The 20,591-nt window shown below is 44.0% G+C and overlaps 1 protein-coding gene across 1 annotated transcript in view; it reads right to left on the bottom strand.

The window, feature by feature from the left end:
• STX18 (syntaxin 18) overlaps nt 1-20,591 on the bottom strand; it is a 111,345-nt gene that overhangs the window by 43,706 nt on the left and 47,048 nt on the right. The window contains exon 2 of the mRNA XM_006216380.4: nt 59-126. Within this exon, the coding sequence (XP_006216442.2) occupies nt 59-126 (68 nt within the window). The remainder of the gene's footprint in view (nt 1-58; nt 127-20,591) is intronic.

Raw genomic sequence — 20,591 nt, forward strand, 5'->3', positions numbered from 1 at the left:
AGAAATACAGGTACGGAAAAGAATAGTCACCAAAATCATGATACAAAAATATACTTACCTATAAGCATTAATATAATCTTTCCTGTGTTCCAGAAGAAAATCTCTCAGTTTGCCAATGTGCGAAATCTACAACGAAAAGAAAGCGAACGCTTTATGTAAATAGCTATTTTACGCTCACATGTAACAAATTTTAAACTAATAGAGAATGGAATGTATGGTAGAAAGATTCTGAAGCTACAAACTGGACGACTCTGGTTTCAGACTCTGGCACAATCACGAGCTTGCTGGGCTTTGTCTCTTACTGATGGTTCCCTCCTCCTGTGTAATGGCTGTGATCTGTGACCGGTGACGAGGAGCTCTCTAAGGAACTCTGAGATTCAATGGGACAGTGCAAGTCTAGAAACTACCCAGCATGTGCTCAATAAAGGCCGATCCTTTTCCTTATGTGTCTTGTGCCTAAAACTTTATAGACATGTCTTCTTCCAAGTGTTCTAGGGGATGGGTTCTAAGGCAGCTTATCAAGTTTATCAACAGGGCCCATGCAGAGGAGCAGAATTAAATGAAAGATTCGAGAGCAACAATTTATCTCTGCATAGAAAATCTCCATCTCCCTACTTCCATGGGTGAACAAAACAGACACAGCAGTACAGAGGACTGAAGCTGTGATGGCTTGTTTCTAGCATAGCAACAACTACTCCAAAGCACGTACTGTGGGTCAGGTACGGTGTGTGGAACGAGGGACTAAGAAACAAATCAAATAAAAAGAAGTAGAAAGAAAACTAGGACAACAGGGACCAAAGTGTTTCCAGAAGGAGACAGTGATTAGCTAAGCTGGTGGCCTGCCCTGTCCTTTGACCATGGCTCACGCTAATTTCTCTCTAATGCCCTTTGTACTTACTCCAAAGAGAGGGAGCCCCAGACTTGAAGGATCTGCTGAACTTTCATCTTTCTCATGATAGTTCTTCTGTCAAGGCCAACTCAGGCTAATTTTCACTTTGCTCTGAACTTAAAAGAACTTCTGCATCCCACCCACGTCCCCTGGCCTAACTGTGACACACACACCTCTCTCTGTGGGGCTATGAACCACACAAGGAGGGCCGCACAGCCTCCTCGCAGCCCCAAGCACACCACACAGCTTAGAGGTGTTAATAAGTATGTGTGGAATGAGTAAATGTCTAAATACAAAAATAGTATTTACCACCAAAGAAATGTTCAGCATGTGTCTGGAGATAGGTCAGTAGGGGTTCAGTTAAATTTCCCAGAGTCTAGACTAATAACAAATATGGTTCAGAAAAGTACCCTCAGGCGTCTTAAGAGCATGAATCAAAGACAAAATTAAGTATGGCCACAATATTAATTTATTCACCAGACTAAAACAATGATTGAGAGTCTGCCAGACAGCCCTGGCTCTGCGGGTCCTTCCACATACACGACCCAGTTCTTCCCTGCGCCCTGCTGTGGGCACTGACACCACTGCGCCCATCACCCAGCTTGGGAAGGTGAACCTCGCCGAAGCTGAGTGAATGGTGCGGTTACAAGTTAGTGCCTGGTGGGGCTCAGGGTCAAGCTCGGTGTGTCTTCCACTGCGCCACAGTGGCCCTCCTCACGCTCTCATTCCTATTTTCCACTTATGCTGTATTTTAAAATCTGACTTTGAAGGTTGTTGGGGAAAAAATTTAAGAGATGTGCAAACAAGGTGTTTACTGTACCACATACAAGATTTAATCAAGTTACTCTCAGTTTGATACATTTCCCTGGCTTCTATCCCCTTCCCAACACCTGCCTGCAGGGGCTTCTGGGGCACAATGCACTGGGCAGGGGGAGTTGTGGTTCTAAAACACACTGCAGCCAATTTGTTAAAATGAAATGAAGTTTGGTCAGGGTTAAATGAAATTTTTTGGGGGGGTGTAATTAGGTTTGTTTTTTTTTTTGTTTATTTTTAAAATTTTTAATGGAAGCACGTGGGATTGAACCCAGGACCTTGTGCATGCTAAGCATGTGCTCTACCACTTCAGCTATACCCTCCTCACTAAGATAAATTAAGGTGTTAAGTAATTACTGACTTAATATCATCAGTTGAATAACTCAATACTTAATACAAGTACAATGTATAAAATATTTCAAATGCCAAGACTAAAAAGAAATAAATGAGCATTAATATTTCTGTAGGTATTTGACAGCTGTGAAATTATACTAGGTTCCCAAAATAAATACATGCAAAAAAATCACAAATTAATAATAAAGAAAAAAAGTCACTATATCTTTATCTAAACAGACACACTTAAGTTCCCAAACAGCGTTATATGATAGAGTTAACTTTATAAAGATCGATTTGACAGTTTAATCACATGACTACCGTCATCTTCGTAAAGATTCTTCATCAAGCTTTGATCTGTTTACTGTTGTGCTCAGTCCTATTTTTGAGAATAAACTGCCAAAGACAGCATATTATATTTCATACAAGACTGATATGCCCCTGAGGCTTTCAGATTTTTAGAGAGGCTGAATAGTTGTGTACTTTGGATTTTCAATGTTTCCACATATAGTGCCAATTTAAAAACAGTCACTTACATGGTAAGAATCATTTATATGTGTGTATCTAAAGAGAAAGCTTCTTACTTCTAAAAGGAAAGAGGCCATTCCAGTGTCCAGTTTGAGAAGGAAATCAGAGCAAAATGAAAGTACATTTGCCCCACCGAGATCTAAAACTAGTGTCTATTTCTTTCAGACTTGGTATCATCGAATGACATGGGAGTAGAGGGAGGGAAAAGGCGGGGTCTAGGAGGAGGAAGGATGGGGTCAATGGAAAAGTCTGTGGGACCAGGTCAGTGACAAGATCCAAGGACTTCATGGAGGAGGTAACATTTAAGCAGAAGGATGACCAGAGGCTCTGCAGGTAGCATGGGGCTGGAACTAAGAATGCTGGTTCAGGCAGAGGAAGAGCCATCACAGAGGCATTGAGCTGTGAAAATGGTGTGTCCCTCTTCTGACCAAGGCCATGAAGTGCCCCACAACATGGTTTAGCCTGGAAAGCATTCCCAGGGAGTGCTCCTACTCTGCTGGAACAGCCTTCTTAATCCCAATCCCATGCTACCTGCAGAGCCCCTGCTCATCCTTCCAGGTTCTGCTTAAATGTCACCTCCTCCAGGAAGCCTTTTCTAACACGCCCCTTAGTATTTCACAGATACCTGTGAACACTTCCCATATTACAAGTATTTACCTGTATCCCCTGCTAGACTTCAATTAAGTTCTTTGACATCAGGATCTATATCCTATTCATTTTTATATCTCCAGTAGTGCCTAACTGTTGGAAGGAGGAAATGAGGGAAAAAAGGAAATCCAACAGAAAAGGCTTCAAGATCTGGTAACTCCTGACATCCTAGTCATATTAAAAAGGAATCACAAGACTGCCCTTAGCTAACTGTGTGAACAAACAAACGAAGAGGGCTATGCTGGCTACTTTGCAAATTGCTCGCCTAGAGAGTCAGCATGTTGCATCCAGAAGGTGCAGCATAAGCATGTAAACCCACCGAGACTGTGCAGTCCAACGTGCTGCATGGAGGTGGTCTGTCCTCACGGAGCAGGGGCTCCTCCCTCCATCTGACTGATGGTCCACAGGGACGAGTTTTCATGTTAGCAAGCTGTGGTTCTGATCACACTGCTGAATTATATGAAATATGTCTCCACCAGAGAGGATGGATGTGGACCAAGAATAGAGACTCCATTTCTAACATAAGCTGTAGTTTAAAGTAAGAATTGAACTGAAGTTACAAGAGAAAAAGGAAAGGAATACAATATTTACTTTCTCCTCCGGACCAGTCACATTAAGCGGGTTATTTCACTTAATTCTGACAACAACCCTGTGGAAACAGATTTTTAATTAGTGGAAAGAAACCAAAACCCTGAGCAGCAGTATCGGCGACAAAGCCGGAACTGAAGCCCTAAGTGTGCCATACGAGCACGGGCTCCCTCCTAAACTGATGAACATGTCGGTATTTTCTAGTTTCATTTGACATTAAAGTCACTATAATGCCTGCTGTATATTGTTACTTCACTGGTTTAAAAAATCTCCCACTTAATATTTAATGATATTAAGGAATTACAAAGAACTTTTTTTTAGGTGTGATAACAGTATGTACTACGATTATGTTTTTAAAATCCCTATCTTTTAGAAAGGTACTGAAAATTTATAAATAAAATGATATGATACCTGGGATTTGCTCCAACATAACATGGGGGTGGAGAGAAACAGGAAACAGGATTAGTCATGCGTCAGTAACGGGACATGGGCACGTGCATACATGGGCTCCTTACAACTATCTGTCTACTTTAGTGTATATGTGGCGTTTTCCTTAATAAAACACTATTTTTCTAAAATATGCCATCTTATACTCTCTTTTAACATTTTGGTGATTCTGAAGTACAGGATTTCTGCTGCCAAACTAGTAATAACTCACACTTGAACCAACTCAATCCCACCACAAATCTCTAGTTTATTTCTAAGTACTTGTAAGCTTTGTTAAAAGTTCCATTTAAGAAGATCAATGACACTTAAAAAAATCAACAACGAAACCTTCTTTGAGGGTTTACTACATGCCGGGCACGACCCCAAGACCTCTGCGCGCACTAGCTCATTGAACTCTCCCAGCAGCCCCCAGGAGGCAAGTAACACTGTCACGCCTGTTTTACAGCTAAGAAAACTGAGTCAGAGAGAGGGCAAGGAATTTGCTCAGAGACACACGGGGTGAAGCCTGGAAGGAACCCAGCATTCTAAGTATCAGGCTTGAATTCTTAACCCCCAGACTGAAGCACAGGTTTTTGGCAGGTGGCAGGTGTAGTTTTCTAGAATAGTCACCACGAAGGGGGATGACTGGGAACGAGAAAAGTGTCCAGCGAACAACATCGAGCTGTTTTTTCTGTATCTGTATTCAACAACGCACTGCACACCTGACGTTTCCAACAGTGACCGCCACGTACTGAGACCAACCACGTGTGTGCCAGGCAGTGCAGATAAACTGAGGCCCCCCGCAAGGTCACAGGCTAAGAGGGGCAGAACTGGAATAGAGCACAGGTCTATGTGACTCTAAGGCTAAGTTATTTATTCTCTATTATACCGTCAAAAGACTAATAAACCACTGCTACTTAGTTTATTTAAGTTTGACGCTTTTCTTCACAGAAATATAAACTGGGTTTCAAGTGAGAGTATTTGTATATATTGATTTTTTTAATGTTTTAACTGCAGTGGACATAGAAAGATCTGCAAGAGAGGTTTCTGGAACGCTTCTGCACAGAGTGCTCATTTAAAAAGTCACTTAGATGACAGAGTAGGAACACGCGCACATCGAAAGTGACTGCGTTCACCGCTGAAGTCGCCTCCTCCAAGCTCGGCTGCTGTTCCCTGTGCTTGCGACACAGGAGGCCTGGGGTCGCAAGTACCACGGGGACGCTGGAAGGAAGGCTCAGAAGCATGAGCAAGGAAACAGGATGGTCAGAAAGACTGGCGGTACCACGGTCACCTGTTCACTGAGTATCAATCATCAAACCACCTCAAAACACAGTTTAAACAAGAAATGAAGGCGACGTCCAGGGCAGGCTCCCTTCCCCGTATCTGAGTCCGTCTCCATCCACCCTGAGGGTGGGGTCGGGGCAGGCCCAGGAGCAGACTCCGGGCAAAGGACCGGGGGTGGCGCAGGATAGACAGGAGAGAGATGGGTAAGAAACCAAGGAGCTGGCCAAGGTTCCCAGTTCTCGTCTCTGCTCCATCTCTGCCACTGACTCTATAGGGGACGCTGTCGGGCCTCGGTGGAGGGACTGAGCTGGACTAACTTCCTGTTCTGTCTCTGACCCCTCACTCTTGCAGCTGAGGGCAGAGGACGACTTCCTGGCGTGGGACCTGGAGAAGGGAGTGAGCTCGCTCGGCAGCCGGCAGCAGAGGGGCTGTTCTGGCTCATGCTCCACCCAGATTTGGCCACAAATCTAAAGCCAGCTTCTCCATTTGGTGTTTTCATCTTCTGACTCCTGTACTCCTTTCAGGTAGTTCCAGAATTGGGCTGGAAAGAAAGGGGTGTTTTTTATAAGCTCCTAAACTCTTAACCTTTGCCAACTGAAATTTTGAGCAAGTTGCTTAATCTCCCTGAGCTTCACTACAAAGGGAGAGTGGTAAAAACGAGTTTTTAAAGACAACAGTAGCAGGAGGTAACAGCCAACTCTGAGTGCGTGCTGTGTCGCCAATCTAAATGCTGTGAGTGCATTATCTCATTTACTTCTCCCGTTAACCCTATGGGATAGGTTCCATGATAATCCCATTTTACAGATGAGAAGACACATTTTGTATAAATGATTCAGAATAAAAGGGAGAGAGTGACTCCCAAACCAAGTGCCTGTGGGCTTTCCGTCTCAGCAAGTCTCCCACAGAGGTGACCCTCGTCCCATCTGAGCACACTGGGTCTCTGAGGGGTGCTGTTACCAGAGTGCACGCGGAATGCTTTGAGATCACAAGTACCCAACGCTGAGATGACTTGTTCTGGTCAAACGCACAAAGCCAACAGCCACACTCCAGCATCAGCCAGGATATGGCTTCTCCAAGAAGCTGATACTCAGCCAAATGAGTTATTTAAGCGCCATTCTAAAACTGCAGGCATTTATCTGACTCATCCCTTTCTCTGAAGATAAATCTAGTTCACTTTTAAGTGATTGTAGTTTAATAAGGCTAATTCCAAAAATCATCAAGACATTGAAATTCTCCACACATGTGCCACATAAGTCGACTGACTACAACGCAGTCCTGGTGTCCTTGTGTTAGATGCATCTGACAGGAAAATAGATTCTCACATGACCTGTTCTTACACATGAAGCTTTTACTAGGAGACACCAAACAAAAACATCCCAGTATGTGCATCCAGGAGAACTGCTCCCATGGGTGAATGCGTGTTGTTGACACGGACTCAGCCCCATGGATGGTTCTCCCACAAGCATACTGTCGAAGGGGGAGGAAGCAAGGTTGCCCACAGCACGTACTGTGTGATCTAGTTACGTGAAATACATGACACACGTACCAAAGCTGTGTCTGCAGACAGAGGAACCTCAGAGGCGGCTCATCAGGATACCAATGGCCGTCTGGGTGGTGGGACTTGGAGACTTTGCTTTCTTCCTAATACCTTTCCAGACCTTAGAATTTTCTACAATTTGTATATATGATTTTTGTAATCAGACAAAAACTGTTTCTAAACAAAAAGGTAAATCTTCCCACATACTTCCCTGACTGAAAATGTAGACGCCTCAGGACCACAGGATCAAGTCCAATTCCATAAACCCGAGGTGCTGAGGAGTTCCTGTCCCTGCTGATTCTCCAGACTCAGAGCCCTCCCCAGCCTCCCAACCCTAGCCTTCTGATTTACTCCGACTCACACGACTCTGGTCCAGGGACCCACCTCCCGGAAGTCTTCTCTGCCATTCCCAAGCTGGGTTAAGGACCTCTTGCAGGCGTAACTCTTTCAGAGATGCCGCTATCTGGTTCTGAAACGTTTTCACATCTGAGCATGTGACTAACCCAAAGCGGGTCCTCAAAAATGATTTCATGCTCCGCGTGGAACTGCTTTTCCATCATCTTCAAGGATCACTAGCAGGGTAAAATAAATTCCAAACACAGCACGTCTACTGCGTACTTGACACCGTCCACTAGATGGCAGCACAAGTATTGGAGCAGTGGCAATAACAAGAAATGCCAGAAGTATCCGTTTTTTCCAAGGGCTTTAACATTTTCTCTGGTTCTTTATTCTTGATCTAGAATCACAGGAGATTATTAAAAGTTAATTGTGGCTACACAAGCTGAAGCTGGAATGACACTGTTTGCAAATATACACGTGCATTTGGATGAGTCCAAGGCCTTAAACCACCACACCCCAGGCAGGCTCCACACAAAGGCAGCTCCAGGAGCGGGAGTGGGGCTGCTCCCTGCCGTCCCCGGCGGCATCCCGGCCCCGTTCACGTGTGTCCCCCACAGAACAGACCTGCAAGCTGTTCCTTCACGGGTGTTTTGTAATCACCCAAAGCAAGATAAACTGTAAAACAAAAACCCTGGTACAAGTTCTTCTCAGAGGCCGACTGCAATTTAACTGTAGGGAGCGTTCAAGGCAGTCAGTCAGAAGTGTCCTCTGCAGATCACAGCAGTGGTTCAACTTGCAGAAACCCGCCCACCACCACCACAATAGGAATTCTGTCCCTCTGGCACGCACAACACTTCCAACAAAGACCTGATTGATTATGAAACACTGAGTGCCGATTTGCATAATTTGCCTCTGCAAGAAACAACCATTGTTCAAGATTAAAGAGACTCCAATACATCCCTCTGGCATATTGTAAAAAGTTCCCTGTAACACAAAATCGTTCTTTTTTTCATTCAATCAGTGGACACAGCCCACTGTTCAGTTTCGTATGCAGCCAAAGGCACAGTGAGAACAACCACTGTTGTGTAAATGTTTGCCAACTACCGATAAGCTAAAATGACTTCACAAGGATCATGTTCCCAAGTGTAATTTGGGGCCCACTAACTAAACTGCAAATCCAGTCCCTTCAGTCTTAATTGAAAAATGCATCAACGTGAATTACAGCTAAAAGTTCAGAACCGTCAGGGCTCTGAAGCGTGACGCCCCTGCTGAAGTCACAGTGGAAGCTGCCGGAGTCCTGTCCCTTTCCCGTGCTGGAGAAGCTCCCAGGGACTAGTCACCCACAGAAGAGGCCAGCAAGACACCCCCGAGGCGGCGGGCAGCGCAGCCAGGGGTGGAGGGAGAACGTGCAGACTGTTCCTTTTGCTTTGCTCCCTTTCAGCAGCTGTTCAGTCAGCACGCGAGTACACCGAGGACACACGCCGGGCCCCCATCGCTCCCCCAACGTGTACTGCCCCCCACCTCCCTCGAGGCACGTGGGGCTCCGCGGGGGCGGCTCTCCTGGAGCGCGGGCCTCCTTCGGCCTCCAGGACTCCGTCTCTCCAGGTTCTTCTTCAACCTCTGACAATTTGTCTTCACCTTCCCTCGTGGCCGCCTCCACCCCTGCAGACCTCTGACCCTTAACGAAGTTCAGCCCTTACGCGTTCTCGCTAAACCCACTCATTTCCACCGAGCTGAACCTGGGATCTGCAGAAAACGCCCACCCTGCCGCCTGGCTCCTGTGTCCCAGGGGAGCGTATTCAGCTGCCTGCTGGGTGTCCCCTGGTGCCTCAGCCACGTGCACACGACCCTCCTGACTTCCTCTCAGGCCCTCCCTCTCCTTCCAAAGAGAAAGGGTCCCTCTCTCTTGATTCCCAAGTTAGGAAATCTCAGGGCATTTTAGACTCTCCCCTTTTTTTCACCCAACAAATTAGCCTGCTCAGCCACTCCACTTGGTGAACATCTGCCAAAGGAACGGGCACTCACCGCCTGGCTTCTCCTCCTGCAGCCACGCCAGAGTCCAGAGCTGCAGACCCTTCCCCGAGCCAGCCCCTCCTTCCACCTCCACCCGTGGGCACCCACTGTCCTCTCCACCTGCAACATCTTCTTTCTCACGGACCAAACTTCTACTCAAATGTGCGGCACCAAGGAGCTTTCAGAATATGGCATTCTGGGTTCCCTTCCCACTTTCTCTGTGTGATGCCTTCTGTGAGGCAAGCTGTGAGTGTCTGTTCACTGAATGTTGTCAATGTTAGCTGCACCACTGTTGTACATGTTACACACACACACATATACATAAAATATAAATATTAGTTGAATATATAAAGTGTTCTACCCCATCAGTCTGGAAACCTCATTAGAAAAAAAAAAAGAAAGGTGTTCTTGATCTAAGGAAACTGTCATCAGCAGTTAAATAACCTGTTTTGGAATTTTGGTGAGAACCAGTACCAACCTTGCTGGTCTGCAGTTTCCAGAATTCAGCCTGTGTTTTTTAACAGAGAAGGAGAAATGTGTGCATGAAAGAGGAGAGAGATTGACTTTTCTAGTTCCACCCTTCTACGCTTCATAGATCCTGAGCAGCAGACAATGGAGACAGTTACACAAAGGGGACAAGGATGGTTAACACCAGCTGAGATGAACTTACTGGTCTAATTTCTGATAATAGCAATTAACCTTCAAATAACCTGAAAGGTGCTGCTTTCTCTTATTAAGCCCCTATCTCCTTTAAGAAGTTTGGAAATTAGAAACATAAAATCTCAGATCCTTAGTGTTAAGGACACTATGAACAAACTCATGGCAATTTCAGAAGTCGAGGAGCACCACACGTACATAATGACCCAGGAAGCTCCAGGCAATTCCATTTTAAAACAGGACTATGCCTCTTCTCCTCAAGAAAAAGCAAAAGCCTGTCACGTTCTCAGCCTTTCCCTCCTCAACCGTTTTGCCCCAGCTTTCTTTTACATCTCTCTGTCTCAATGGGCACACTTTAATTAAACATTTTAACCGCCATTCTTCGGGCTCCCCAAACTGCACTGATTTGGCGGGGCGCACATCCCCTCCATTTCCAGAGCTTAGCCCACCCCTGGCCTACCTGACCTTGCTATTTGCTGGATGACACTGAGTAGGACACAAGGAGGTACCGCCCCGCTGTCTGTGTGTGGGGAGCCCACTGCCTCTTCCAGGTCACCCTCCCACTTCAAGCAGCACTTGGAATCAAGTTCAGCTATTTTGTCCCCGACCCCCACGCAAGTCTTCTCTCTTCTGTAGGCTAAACATTCTCAAACCCTTCCGGAACTCTCTACAGGAAATACACTTGTGCTTGCTGGTCACACGTATGACTCTCTGAATGCAGGAATTTACTGGCCTCAAAAAGCAAATGTGGTTCCAAGAATGGACCCAATACTCGGTGTCAACAGGAGATGCAGAGGGAACAGAACCATCGCCCACCTCGTTCTGCCTCTGGGCTTCCACGAACACCACCCAGGGAGATGCTCACCTGCACGTCACTGGGTCAGGCCGGCTTAACATCAACTAAAATGATGTTTTCTCTGATAAACCATGTCTCACTATAGTCACATTTCCCTCGGCTTCTTGTCATTTGCTGTTCTGATCATTCTGCCATTACGTCATCTGTAACTAAAAAGTATCCATTTAAAACAATGGAATGAAAATAGGGCTGAAGTGAAGCACGGAGTTATAGGCCCTCCTGGTGGACAGCCAGCTCGAGTCACAGACACCCTTGTAATCCAAATAATTCAGTCCATTAAAAAACAGTTTCCTCCACAGGAATATCATGGCTATCTCCCGACCTACAACCCGACCCAGAAGTGCACACGAGGCCGGGGGGACACGGCTTGTGCTTCGGGACTGTATGCTGGTTAATCATCACCACCAGCTTTTCTGTGTACTTGAAAGCCTTCCCTTCATTTGTTCCCTTGGCAAACAGGTTAAGACCTAGTATGGGCCCAGCATGTGAAAGAGGGAGGTAATAACGGACGGAGCAGGGACTGGGGAGGCCAGACAGGGAGTTCCACCCCGAGGATCTGACAGGGCTTCGCACAGGGCTGTGTACAATGTATGTGTAAGGTGTGTGTGTGCAGAGTGTGTGTGCAGGGTGTGTGCAGAGGTTGTGTGTGCAAACTGTGTAGAGAGTGCGTATACAGAGATACGTGTGTAGACTGTGTGTGGAGAGGGTGTGGAGTGTGCGTGCCCCTTGCTTTCTCCCCACGCTCGGAAAGGCAGAGCACGGACTGCAGGGTGGCCACCCTGGGCTCAGACCCCAGTGCTGTCACTGACCGGGGACAGGGCCTGGTCTGCAGAAGTTATTTACCTCCTTTGAGCTCTGACCTCTGAGGTGTACACTGGAGACAGTAACTCAGCAGGTGACTACAAGCCATCAATGACAGTCTCTATAAAGATGTGATTCGGCGCCTGTCACAAAGCAGGTGCTCGGGCACATGAAGGGTCCCCGCGCCTCCTCCATCACTGTCGGGTCTCATCTCAGAAGCGGGGTCAGCAGACGGTGGACGCCACAGGGCACTGGACAGAAGGGGAGGTGAGCGGCCCTGGGCCACGCTAAGGGCTACGACCTGGAAGGTCATTCACCAAATCGTAGCCCTGAGGAGAAGGGAGAGCTGCAGTCAGAGGAACAGACACTGGATCTGCACACATCCAGCAGGGCGTGGAGGGCAGGTGGAGGTGGCACTAGCCGTGAATTTCCTGACCACTAACCTTATACTGGGCACCGTCCTCCGAGCTTCATCCCTGACGGCAGCCCAAGGAGACGGTGCTGTGACTGCCCCCAGGAAGGGGAAGGAAACTGAGGCCTGGAGAGAGGGTAACTCGCTGCCCAGGGCTGCACAGCGAGTCTGTGACATGTCAGAGCTGGGCCCCATAGGACATGGCTGCACAGCCCAACTTTACCTCCCTGGCAGTGGGTGTTCCCACATCACCACGGTCAGGGGCAAAGGTAGGTATGAACATGGAGCATAGCACCAAGGGAGGAGGGGCAGGGGTCCCTGATGCAGGCTCAACCGCATGACAGCAACTGGAAAAGCCTTTTTTTAAATTTTCATATTCTTTTTGATTATAGATTAGTACAAGATGTCAAATATAGTTCTCTGTGCTCTATAGTATAAACCTGTTCATCTATTTTATATGTAGTAGTTAGTAACTGCAAATTTCAAACTCCCAATTTATCCCTTCCCACCCCTGCCCCCCATTACCATAAGTTTGTTTTCTACATCTGTGAGTCTATTTCTGTTTTGTGAATAAGTTCATTTGTATCATTTTTTTTAGATTCCACATAAGTGATATAATATGGTACTTGTCTTTCTCTTTCTGGCTTACTTCACTTAGAGTGACAATCTCCAAGTCCATCCATGTTGCTGCAAATGGCATTATTTTATTCTTTTTTATGGCTGAGTAGTATTCCATTGTATAAATATACCACAGCTTCTTTACCCAGCCATCTGTCAATGGACATTTAGGTTGTTTCTATGTCTTAGCTATTGTAAATAGTGCTGCTGTGAACACTGGGGTTTGTGTATCTTTTTGAATTAGAGTTCCCTCTGGATATACGCCCAGAAGTGGGATTGCTGGATCATATGGTTAAGTCTGTTTTTAGTTTTTTGAGGAATCTCCATACTGTTTTCCATAATGGCTGCACCAAACTGCATTCCCACCAGCAGTGTAGGAGGGTTCCCCTTTCTCCACAGCCTCTCCAGCATTTGTCATTTTTGGATTTTTGAATGACGGCCATTCTGACTGGTGTGAGGTGATACCTCATTGTAGTTTTGATTTGCGTGTCTCTGATAATTAGTGATATTGAGCACTTTTTCATGTGCCTATTGGTTATTTGTATTTCTTCACTGGAGAATTGCTTGTTTAGGTCTTCTGCCCATTTTTGGATTGGGTTGTTTGCTTTTTATTATTGTTATATGAGCTGTTTATATATTCTGGAAATTAAATCTTTGTCAGCTGCATCATTTGCAAATATTTTCTCCCATTCTGTAGGTTGTCGTTTTGTTTTGCTTACTGTTTCCTTTGCTGTGCAAAAGCTCATAAACTTAGTTAGGTCCCATTTGTTTATTTTTGTTTTTATTTCTATTGCCTGGGTAGACTGCCCTAGGAGAACACTGTGAAGATTTATGTCAGAGAATGTTTTGCCAATGTTTTCTTCTAGGAGGTTTATTGTGTCTTATCTTATATTTAAGTCTTTGATCCATTTTGAGTTTATTTTTGTGTGTGGTGTGAGTATTCTAACTTAACTGATTTACATGCGGCTGTCCAGTTTTCCCAACACTACTTGCTGAAGAGACTGTCCTTTTTTCGTTGTGTATTCTTGCGTCCTTTGTCAAAGATTAATTGACTGTAGGTCTGTGGGTTTATTTCTAGGCTCTCTATTCTGTTCCATTGATCCATATGCCTGTTTTTATGCCAATACCATGCTGTTTTGATTACTGTAGCTCTGTAGTATTGTCTGAAGTCTGAGAGGGTTATTCCTCCAGCTTCATTCTTTTTCTTCAATATTGCTTTGGCAATTCTGGGTCTTCTGTGATTCTATATAAATTTTAGGATTATTTGTTCTAGTTCTGTGAAAAATGTCCTGGGTAATTTGATAGGGATTGCATGAAATCTGTAGATTGCTTTGGGTAGTATGGCCATTTTAACAATATTGATTCTTCCAATCCAAGAACATGGGATATTTTTCTATGTCTTTAAGTCATCTTTAATTTCCTTAGTCAATGTTTTGTAGTTCTCTGTATATAAATCTTTCACTTTCTTGGTCAGATTTATTCCTAAGTATTTTATTTTGGGAGATGAGACTGTAAAAGGGATTGTTTCTTTCCTTTCCTGATATTTCATTGTTAGTGTAAAGAAATACCACTGATTTCTGTATGTTGATCTTGTATCCTGCTACCTTGCCAAATTTTTGGGAAAGACTTTCTTGACAGCAGCTTGGGAACAACCCATCTGGGCAGCACCAGCTCCTAAAATGAGCTGACCTGGGACAGGTGCTCTGGGCTCTGCTGGGCTCTGGCCACCTCCACGGCGGAGCCAGGCCTCACGTCAAGCTTGACTCCGGTGCCTGAGGTGAAGAGCGCACACCCGTCCGCACGGCCCCTAGAAGGGCTGCACTGGATCCCAACACACACTCCTGCCACAAGTTCAGAACAGCTCGTGTCCCCCCTGAGTTGGAAAACAGACCTGTTTCCTCAGCTGCGCATCAGAGGAAGTGGCTGCTTTGAGTTTTATGAGCCATGATGAGAGCAAAAATGCTGATCCTAGACGCTAGAATCACAGGTAGTGAGGCAGATACTCTTCCTAGAAGGGCCCTGGGGGAACAAAACCACGGAAGGGGACAGCAATTCCCAACCCCAGCTCACCCTCACCGCAGGGCTCACACACGCGGACTGGACAACGGGTACCAGCGAAACTGGCTTCGCTTTTCAGCCCCACACACAGTTACCTCCTGCCCGGTCAGTTTCTGTGGGACATGTCTCCAGACAGCCCCCCGACTCCCCACTCCGGTCTCTGTGCTCGGCTCACAGCGCCTGCCTTTCCCGCAGTGCAGGTACCCCCTCCAGGAATGGTCTGCCACACCCCTTCCTGGGGACCACCGTTCACACTGCCCTCCACAGGGGGCCCACATCCACTTCACTCTTCTGTAAGCCACAGCAGGCTTCCAAGCAGAAGGTGTGTGGCCAGTCAGCTCCAGGCAGGGCCAGGGCCCCGCCCCTGGCCACGCGCTCTGGGACTTGGAGCCAGGCCAAGGGCCTGGGGCTCACTGCTCACCTGCACGCTGCAAAGGTGAGACAAGAAGGTCCTTCCACTCAGGAATTTCAAGAGAATTTCTAATGTTCAGTCAACTTGAAAGTTCCTTCTGACCAAACACTACTGGCTTCTTTTCACTCCTTTCACGCTCTTCAAAGTTCCCAGCGTGATTTTAAGGATCCACGTACTTGGGATCCTCGTTTACTAAGGTTTTTCTTACTTCAGGAAACTTGCCTATAGTTGGAAGCAACCTTGGAAAGTCTGCTTACAGGAAATTAGAAATATTTATAATTGCTCACACATCAATAGGTAAATAGACAATAAAAGACAGTTTGTAATAGGCAACTAATGTGTACATACTGTTAATGTTGTTGAGTATATGCGCAACAAAAATGGTGATGGCAAACATGCACGTAGTTCCCACTACACACCAGGAGAGCTATAGGGCGTGGTCCCCCCCGGTCCGACGCAGCCACGAGGTGGGGACCTTCCTTACTCCCCCTGTACAGGCGGGAGAGGCTGACCCACTGGCTCACGGTCTCATTAGCCCATGGCCAGCTGCACTGGAAACCAGGGTCTACTCCAGAGCCTGTATTCCTAACCCTTCCTTGCTCTTATTTTCCTTCCGAACTTTGAAAAGAGGGACAAGAGGGAAAACACTCCACTTTTATTTGAGTTTCGCAAATTCATGATCCTTAAAATCACATATGTGTATCTTACACAACAAATAGTGTGAAATTCAAATTTGAGTTTCATTTTCTAGGAGGGGGTTATAATGTCTTCAACGTCATAAGTGGCCTTCCAGAAAGAACTACGAACTTCAAAGATAAAAGTTCTTGACCCTTTTATGGAGCACAGATGCCTCTGAGACTCTAACCAAAGCTATGTGTCTGACCTAATCGCCTAAGAAAATGAATATCCCCACCGATACAGAGACTTCCTGCCTGCCGTGCGGGGCTGCAGTCCCTTGGCTCACTGGCTCAGATTAAGAACCTCTGATCACAAAACACAATTCAACAAACAAGCACACAAATAGAGGGTAGCTTTTCTTTAAATCTCACGTGTGTAAGGAAGCCTGTCCAGCTCAGCACTTGGAGACAGCCACTGGCCGTCATCAGCAGAGTTTGTCTGCCCGGCAACACCAACCGGGGATGGGTCGGGGCAGCAGGGGCGCTGGGGCCTGCAGGTGTGGGGGAAAGACTGAGCGACTGTCATAACCACTCACACGTCGCTTCACAACATGAAGGAAAGGGGAGATGGAAGACAACCACTAACTCTTTACCACCACCATCAGTCCTTAGTGTTTACCATGCCGGTGTATAAATGATCTCATTTAGTTCTCATAACAAATGAGAAAAGAGAAACTAAAGCACAGAGTTGTCAAGTAATGTGCCCACGGTCACACAGCTAGCAAGCTGAAAAGCCAAGGTCCATGCTCCAAGACAGACTCCAAGCCTGTGCCCTTATATTCTTCAGGCCATGCCTCCGAGCTCGAGCTCTCTGAGGGCAAAACTGGAGCTGAAGAACCAGACCAAGGAAGAGTTACCATGTGGCCTTCTACAGCTTCGCATACACCAAACTCACATTTATCGGCTTCTCCAGAAGTATTTGCTAAGTGTCTTCTAAATTCTTCCAATCCAAGGCAGAAAACACTAAACAAGTAAACACACTTACACTCCACTGTAGTATACCCCACATCTCAGGAATATGTTTACTCCCTTTTGTGGTCAAAAATTAAAAGACTTAAAAAAATTGTATGTCCAAAGAGAACTATGTGACGTTTGTTTCAGATTCCCAAAGTCTGGCAAGGTTCCTAACTCAACAGATCTCTGTTGGAAGAGTGACAGATTTGATTAAGAAGTTGTGATCTGAAAATAAACATTAAGGAACAGCTATACCTAAAACTGGTGGTTATGACGTATTACGTTTTTTTTAATTTGGCATTTTCTCACGTTGTTTCTGCAGATGCTTTAGTGTACACCAAAGGCACACACTCTCCATGACAGACAGCCAACAACTGATGACCCAGCTGATAACCAGCAGCAGCTCCTCCTCCCGTATGTCGAACAGCTCAGCAGTACAGCATAAGGTTCGTGGCAACAAACAGTTCTACCCAAATGCAGTCTCCTATTATTCACGCAAAAACATAAAATCTTCAGACTGAATGCTCCCCTATTGACATTTAAAAAAATGATCTTTTTGTTTTAATTATAATATCAATTATGAGGAGCAAATGTTTGTGGAGATGGCAAGGACCCCCACATACACCTACATAAGCGGGAAAATCACAAATAAAACGGACATATCACAGCTTCTCCCAGTCTCCTTCTCCTGGGGTCCTAGCCCTCGGTAGAAATTATGAGCTGGGAACAACGTGGAACCTCACTTATTTGCAAGCCAAGGGCAAGAGTCACAACAGCACAGACCAGCTCTCTAAACCATCTACTCTGCGCGGCAAATGCAGGTCCCGCCCACTAGGTGGTGCTCTCTACCATACTGTTCCTCGGGGAGCAGTCCCGTGTATCAAAATGACAACGGCCTGGTTTTAAGATGATTTGTCTCTCGAGGATATACATTTGGTTTAAGTTTCCACTGCAAAGTTAAAGTTCTTAAGATAGGTCATGCAGATCAATTGCTCCTGTAATCTGAAACTCAAAAGAGCAAGTAATATCTAAACAAGGGGAGGGGGTGGCCCTGGGCTTATAAGGTTCTCTAAAAGCCAGGAGACAGTCAGCCTGGCTACCTCTAATCTCATCATCAAAACTGTTACCTTGTCCAGTTTCTGCTTCACATCAGCAAAGAGAAGAGCGAAATCAACTGCGGGCGGTACAAAGGGAAAACACACATTCAGCTTCCATACTGCTTGAGAGACGCCGATAATCTACACCCAGCAGAACACACTGCTTGATACTGTTGCTTGACATTTGAACCCCAAAAGTATAAGTTGCTTTGCTCTATTAAAACATATTTTTTCCCTTTATTAGTAGAAACAAAAGCAAAGCAATCAACGTGCATTTTATCATGAAGCTCTGAGAAGAGGGCTTGGTAACGAGATACATAGCCTTGCCTCCAAAGTCATCTTTCAACTGAGTGAGTGGGAATGAAATGCAGAGCATGCCGGCCTCGAGCAATAATACACATGTTCAAATTCCAAGCAAAATCCAGGGGCCTCATTTCATCACTCCCTGCCCTCCAAAAAATATAGATTCCTTTCCTTCGTTATGGCCTTCTTTGGAGTAAATAAGACATAAAACAAAGTGAAAAAAAAAAGGGCAAAAATATTATTTCAAGGAATGAGTTACAAAACATTCTAACAACTTCTTTGTTTGAAAAAAATAAAAATAAAAGTTAGTGGTTTCCAGGATTTAAAGAAACTGTAGCAAACTGCTAACTGCTAAGTTTTATAAAGCGGGGACTAGCCTGATAAAAATTGATTCTTACTTACGTGTCTATAATAGCAGAAAATAATTAGTCCCTAATACAATATTTGCTCAAGAAAAATCTATATGTAATAATAACTAGAAAAATTAAGGTTAGATCCTGAGCTGTATATAACAGATCTTGATTTTGAGAATCAAATCATATCTTTTCATTGTACTTTTAAGATTTATCATTTTATACTTAGACACAAAAATATTTGTCCTATATATTGAATTTTATATTTCAGTTGAAACCTTTTTAAAAAAAACCAGTATATAATTTATGTTCCTTTTAACAGTTTTTCAGATCATTAGGTAAAGCATTTGAAACACCACGCATATAAAATTTTCCATTCTTAGCAACAAGTTTCAGTTAAAACATGTATCAATTTGTAAGTAATAAAATTGTCATCAAAATGTAACACTGCTCCCTGCAACATACACACTTTAAAGGGACATACTAGTAGAGTGTCAAAGAAAGGAAAGTAAAACTTTATTATGTTCAAAGAAATCCTTCAGAAAGTCTATAACATTAGTATCTGATAAAATGTTGGCAAGACTACTATTTCAGAAGTGCCCATATGTAATAACTGGTAAAGTGATATCTTTCTACACTTACTGTATCATTATGGTAAAAAATGAACAAATTTCTCCAAGAACTGGGATATACAGTAAGTGAAAATAAAATGCCAGTTTTTGCAATTGTGAGGTTAATGTAACGACAATGAGATTTAAAACAAATTTTAGATTAACGTTTTTAGATTAAATTTAGATTAAATTTTTATTTTTATTTATACTCTATATTGGGATATATTTCAATAATTAAACCAACTAAATTTTTTATCCTCCTTGCAAAATTAGGAATCTCTCTATATGCTAAAATTTAATGCTTCTTTTGTTAAAAAAAAAGTTCAAATTACCCTAGCAACTAAATATGTATTTTGTTTTTCAAATGGAAATATGTATGTAGTTTTTTGTGCCCATAAGTGGAGAGGAACATTTTGAGGATTCCTATAACAATCGCTAAGTTCCTCTAAAAAAAAAAAAAAAAAAAAAGCAAAACTTCATATATGTTGAAGAATTCATATTTAATCTTTACTTTCAATTATAGCCAAAGTCTTTATTCCAGACCCACAAAGATCACCACTCTCTGAAAATGACTTTTTAGAGAAAACATTATTAAATGTTACATCTGACTTTAATAGAGCTTCCCAATTTGTTTTTGCATGTTTATTATCAAACTCTAATCATGACTTTCCCAAACATATTTATACTTTCACACAAACTTCCAAAGTTTTCCCAACTTAAATAAAAACCCACAAAAACTGTGGGAAATGTTTCGCTTGAAAGATAAAAGTAAATTGGTCCAAATATACATTTGCAATAATCAGTGTTTACTTTTGTTGCTCAAACATTCAGCTTACAGCACTTTCAGTATCTGCATTCAACTTAATTTTTGTCTCTTACAAAAAAAAAGGGAGGGAAAGTAGTTTTCTTCCCCCAATTTTGCTCTCAAAATATAAACTCATTTAATGCAAAGCATTCCTGGATTAGGCACGTCTTAAACTACAAGCATATCTAGTCTCAAAAGTATTCATATTACATACGAAATACTATTTCTTTCAAAACTTCAGTCTGAATATTTTATAAATCTAATTTCACTTTTCCAAATCAAGTGAAGACATTTCACTATAAACAAGACCCAATTAAAATTTTAGGAAATGAAAATGGCAAAAGAACTGATGCTACAATACTAAAGCGGGAAAGAAGGTAAGAATTAATTGCTTTACTTGCAAAGTTAGATTATTTTTCCTTTAAGCATTCCTACTATATATAGATTTTGCACTATATTTATTAAACTATGACAAACCTTTAACCTGGGAACAATTTACCAGTTAACATTATCTACTGAAAGAGGAAGTATACTTTGGGGTAAGTAAAACACTGGAAACTATTTATGCTGCCCTTGTTC

Source organism: Vicugna pacos, chromosome 2 (assembly GCF_048564905.1).
Source record: "Vicugna pacos chromosome 2, VicPac4, whole genome shotgun sequence".
Taxonomy (NCBI): domain Eukaryota; kingdom Metazoa; phylum Chordata; class Mammalia; order Artiodactyla; family Camelidae; genus Vicugna; species Vicugna pacos.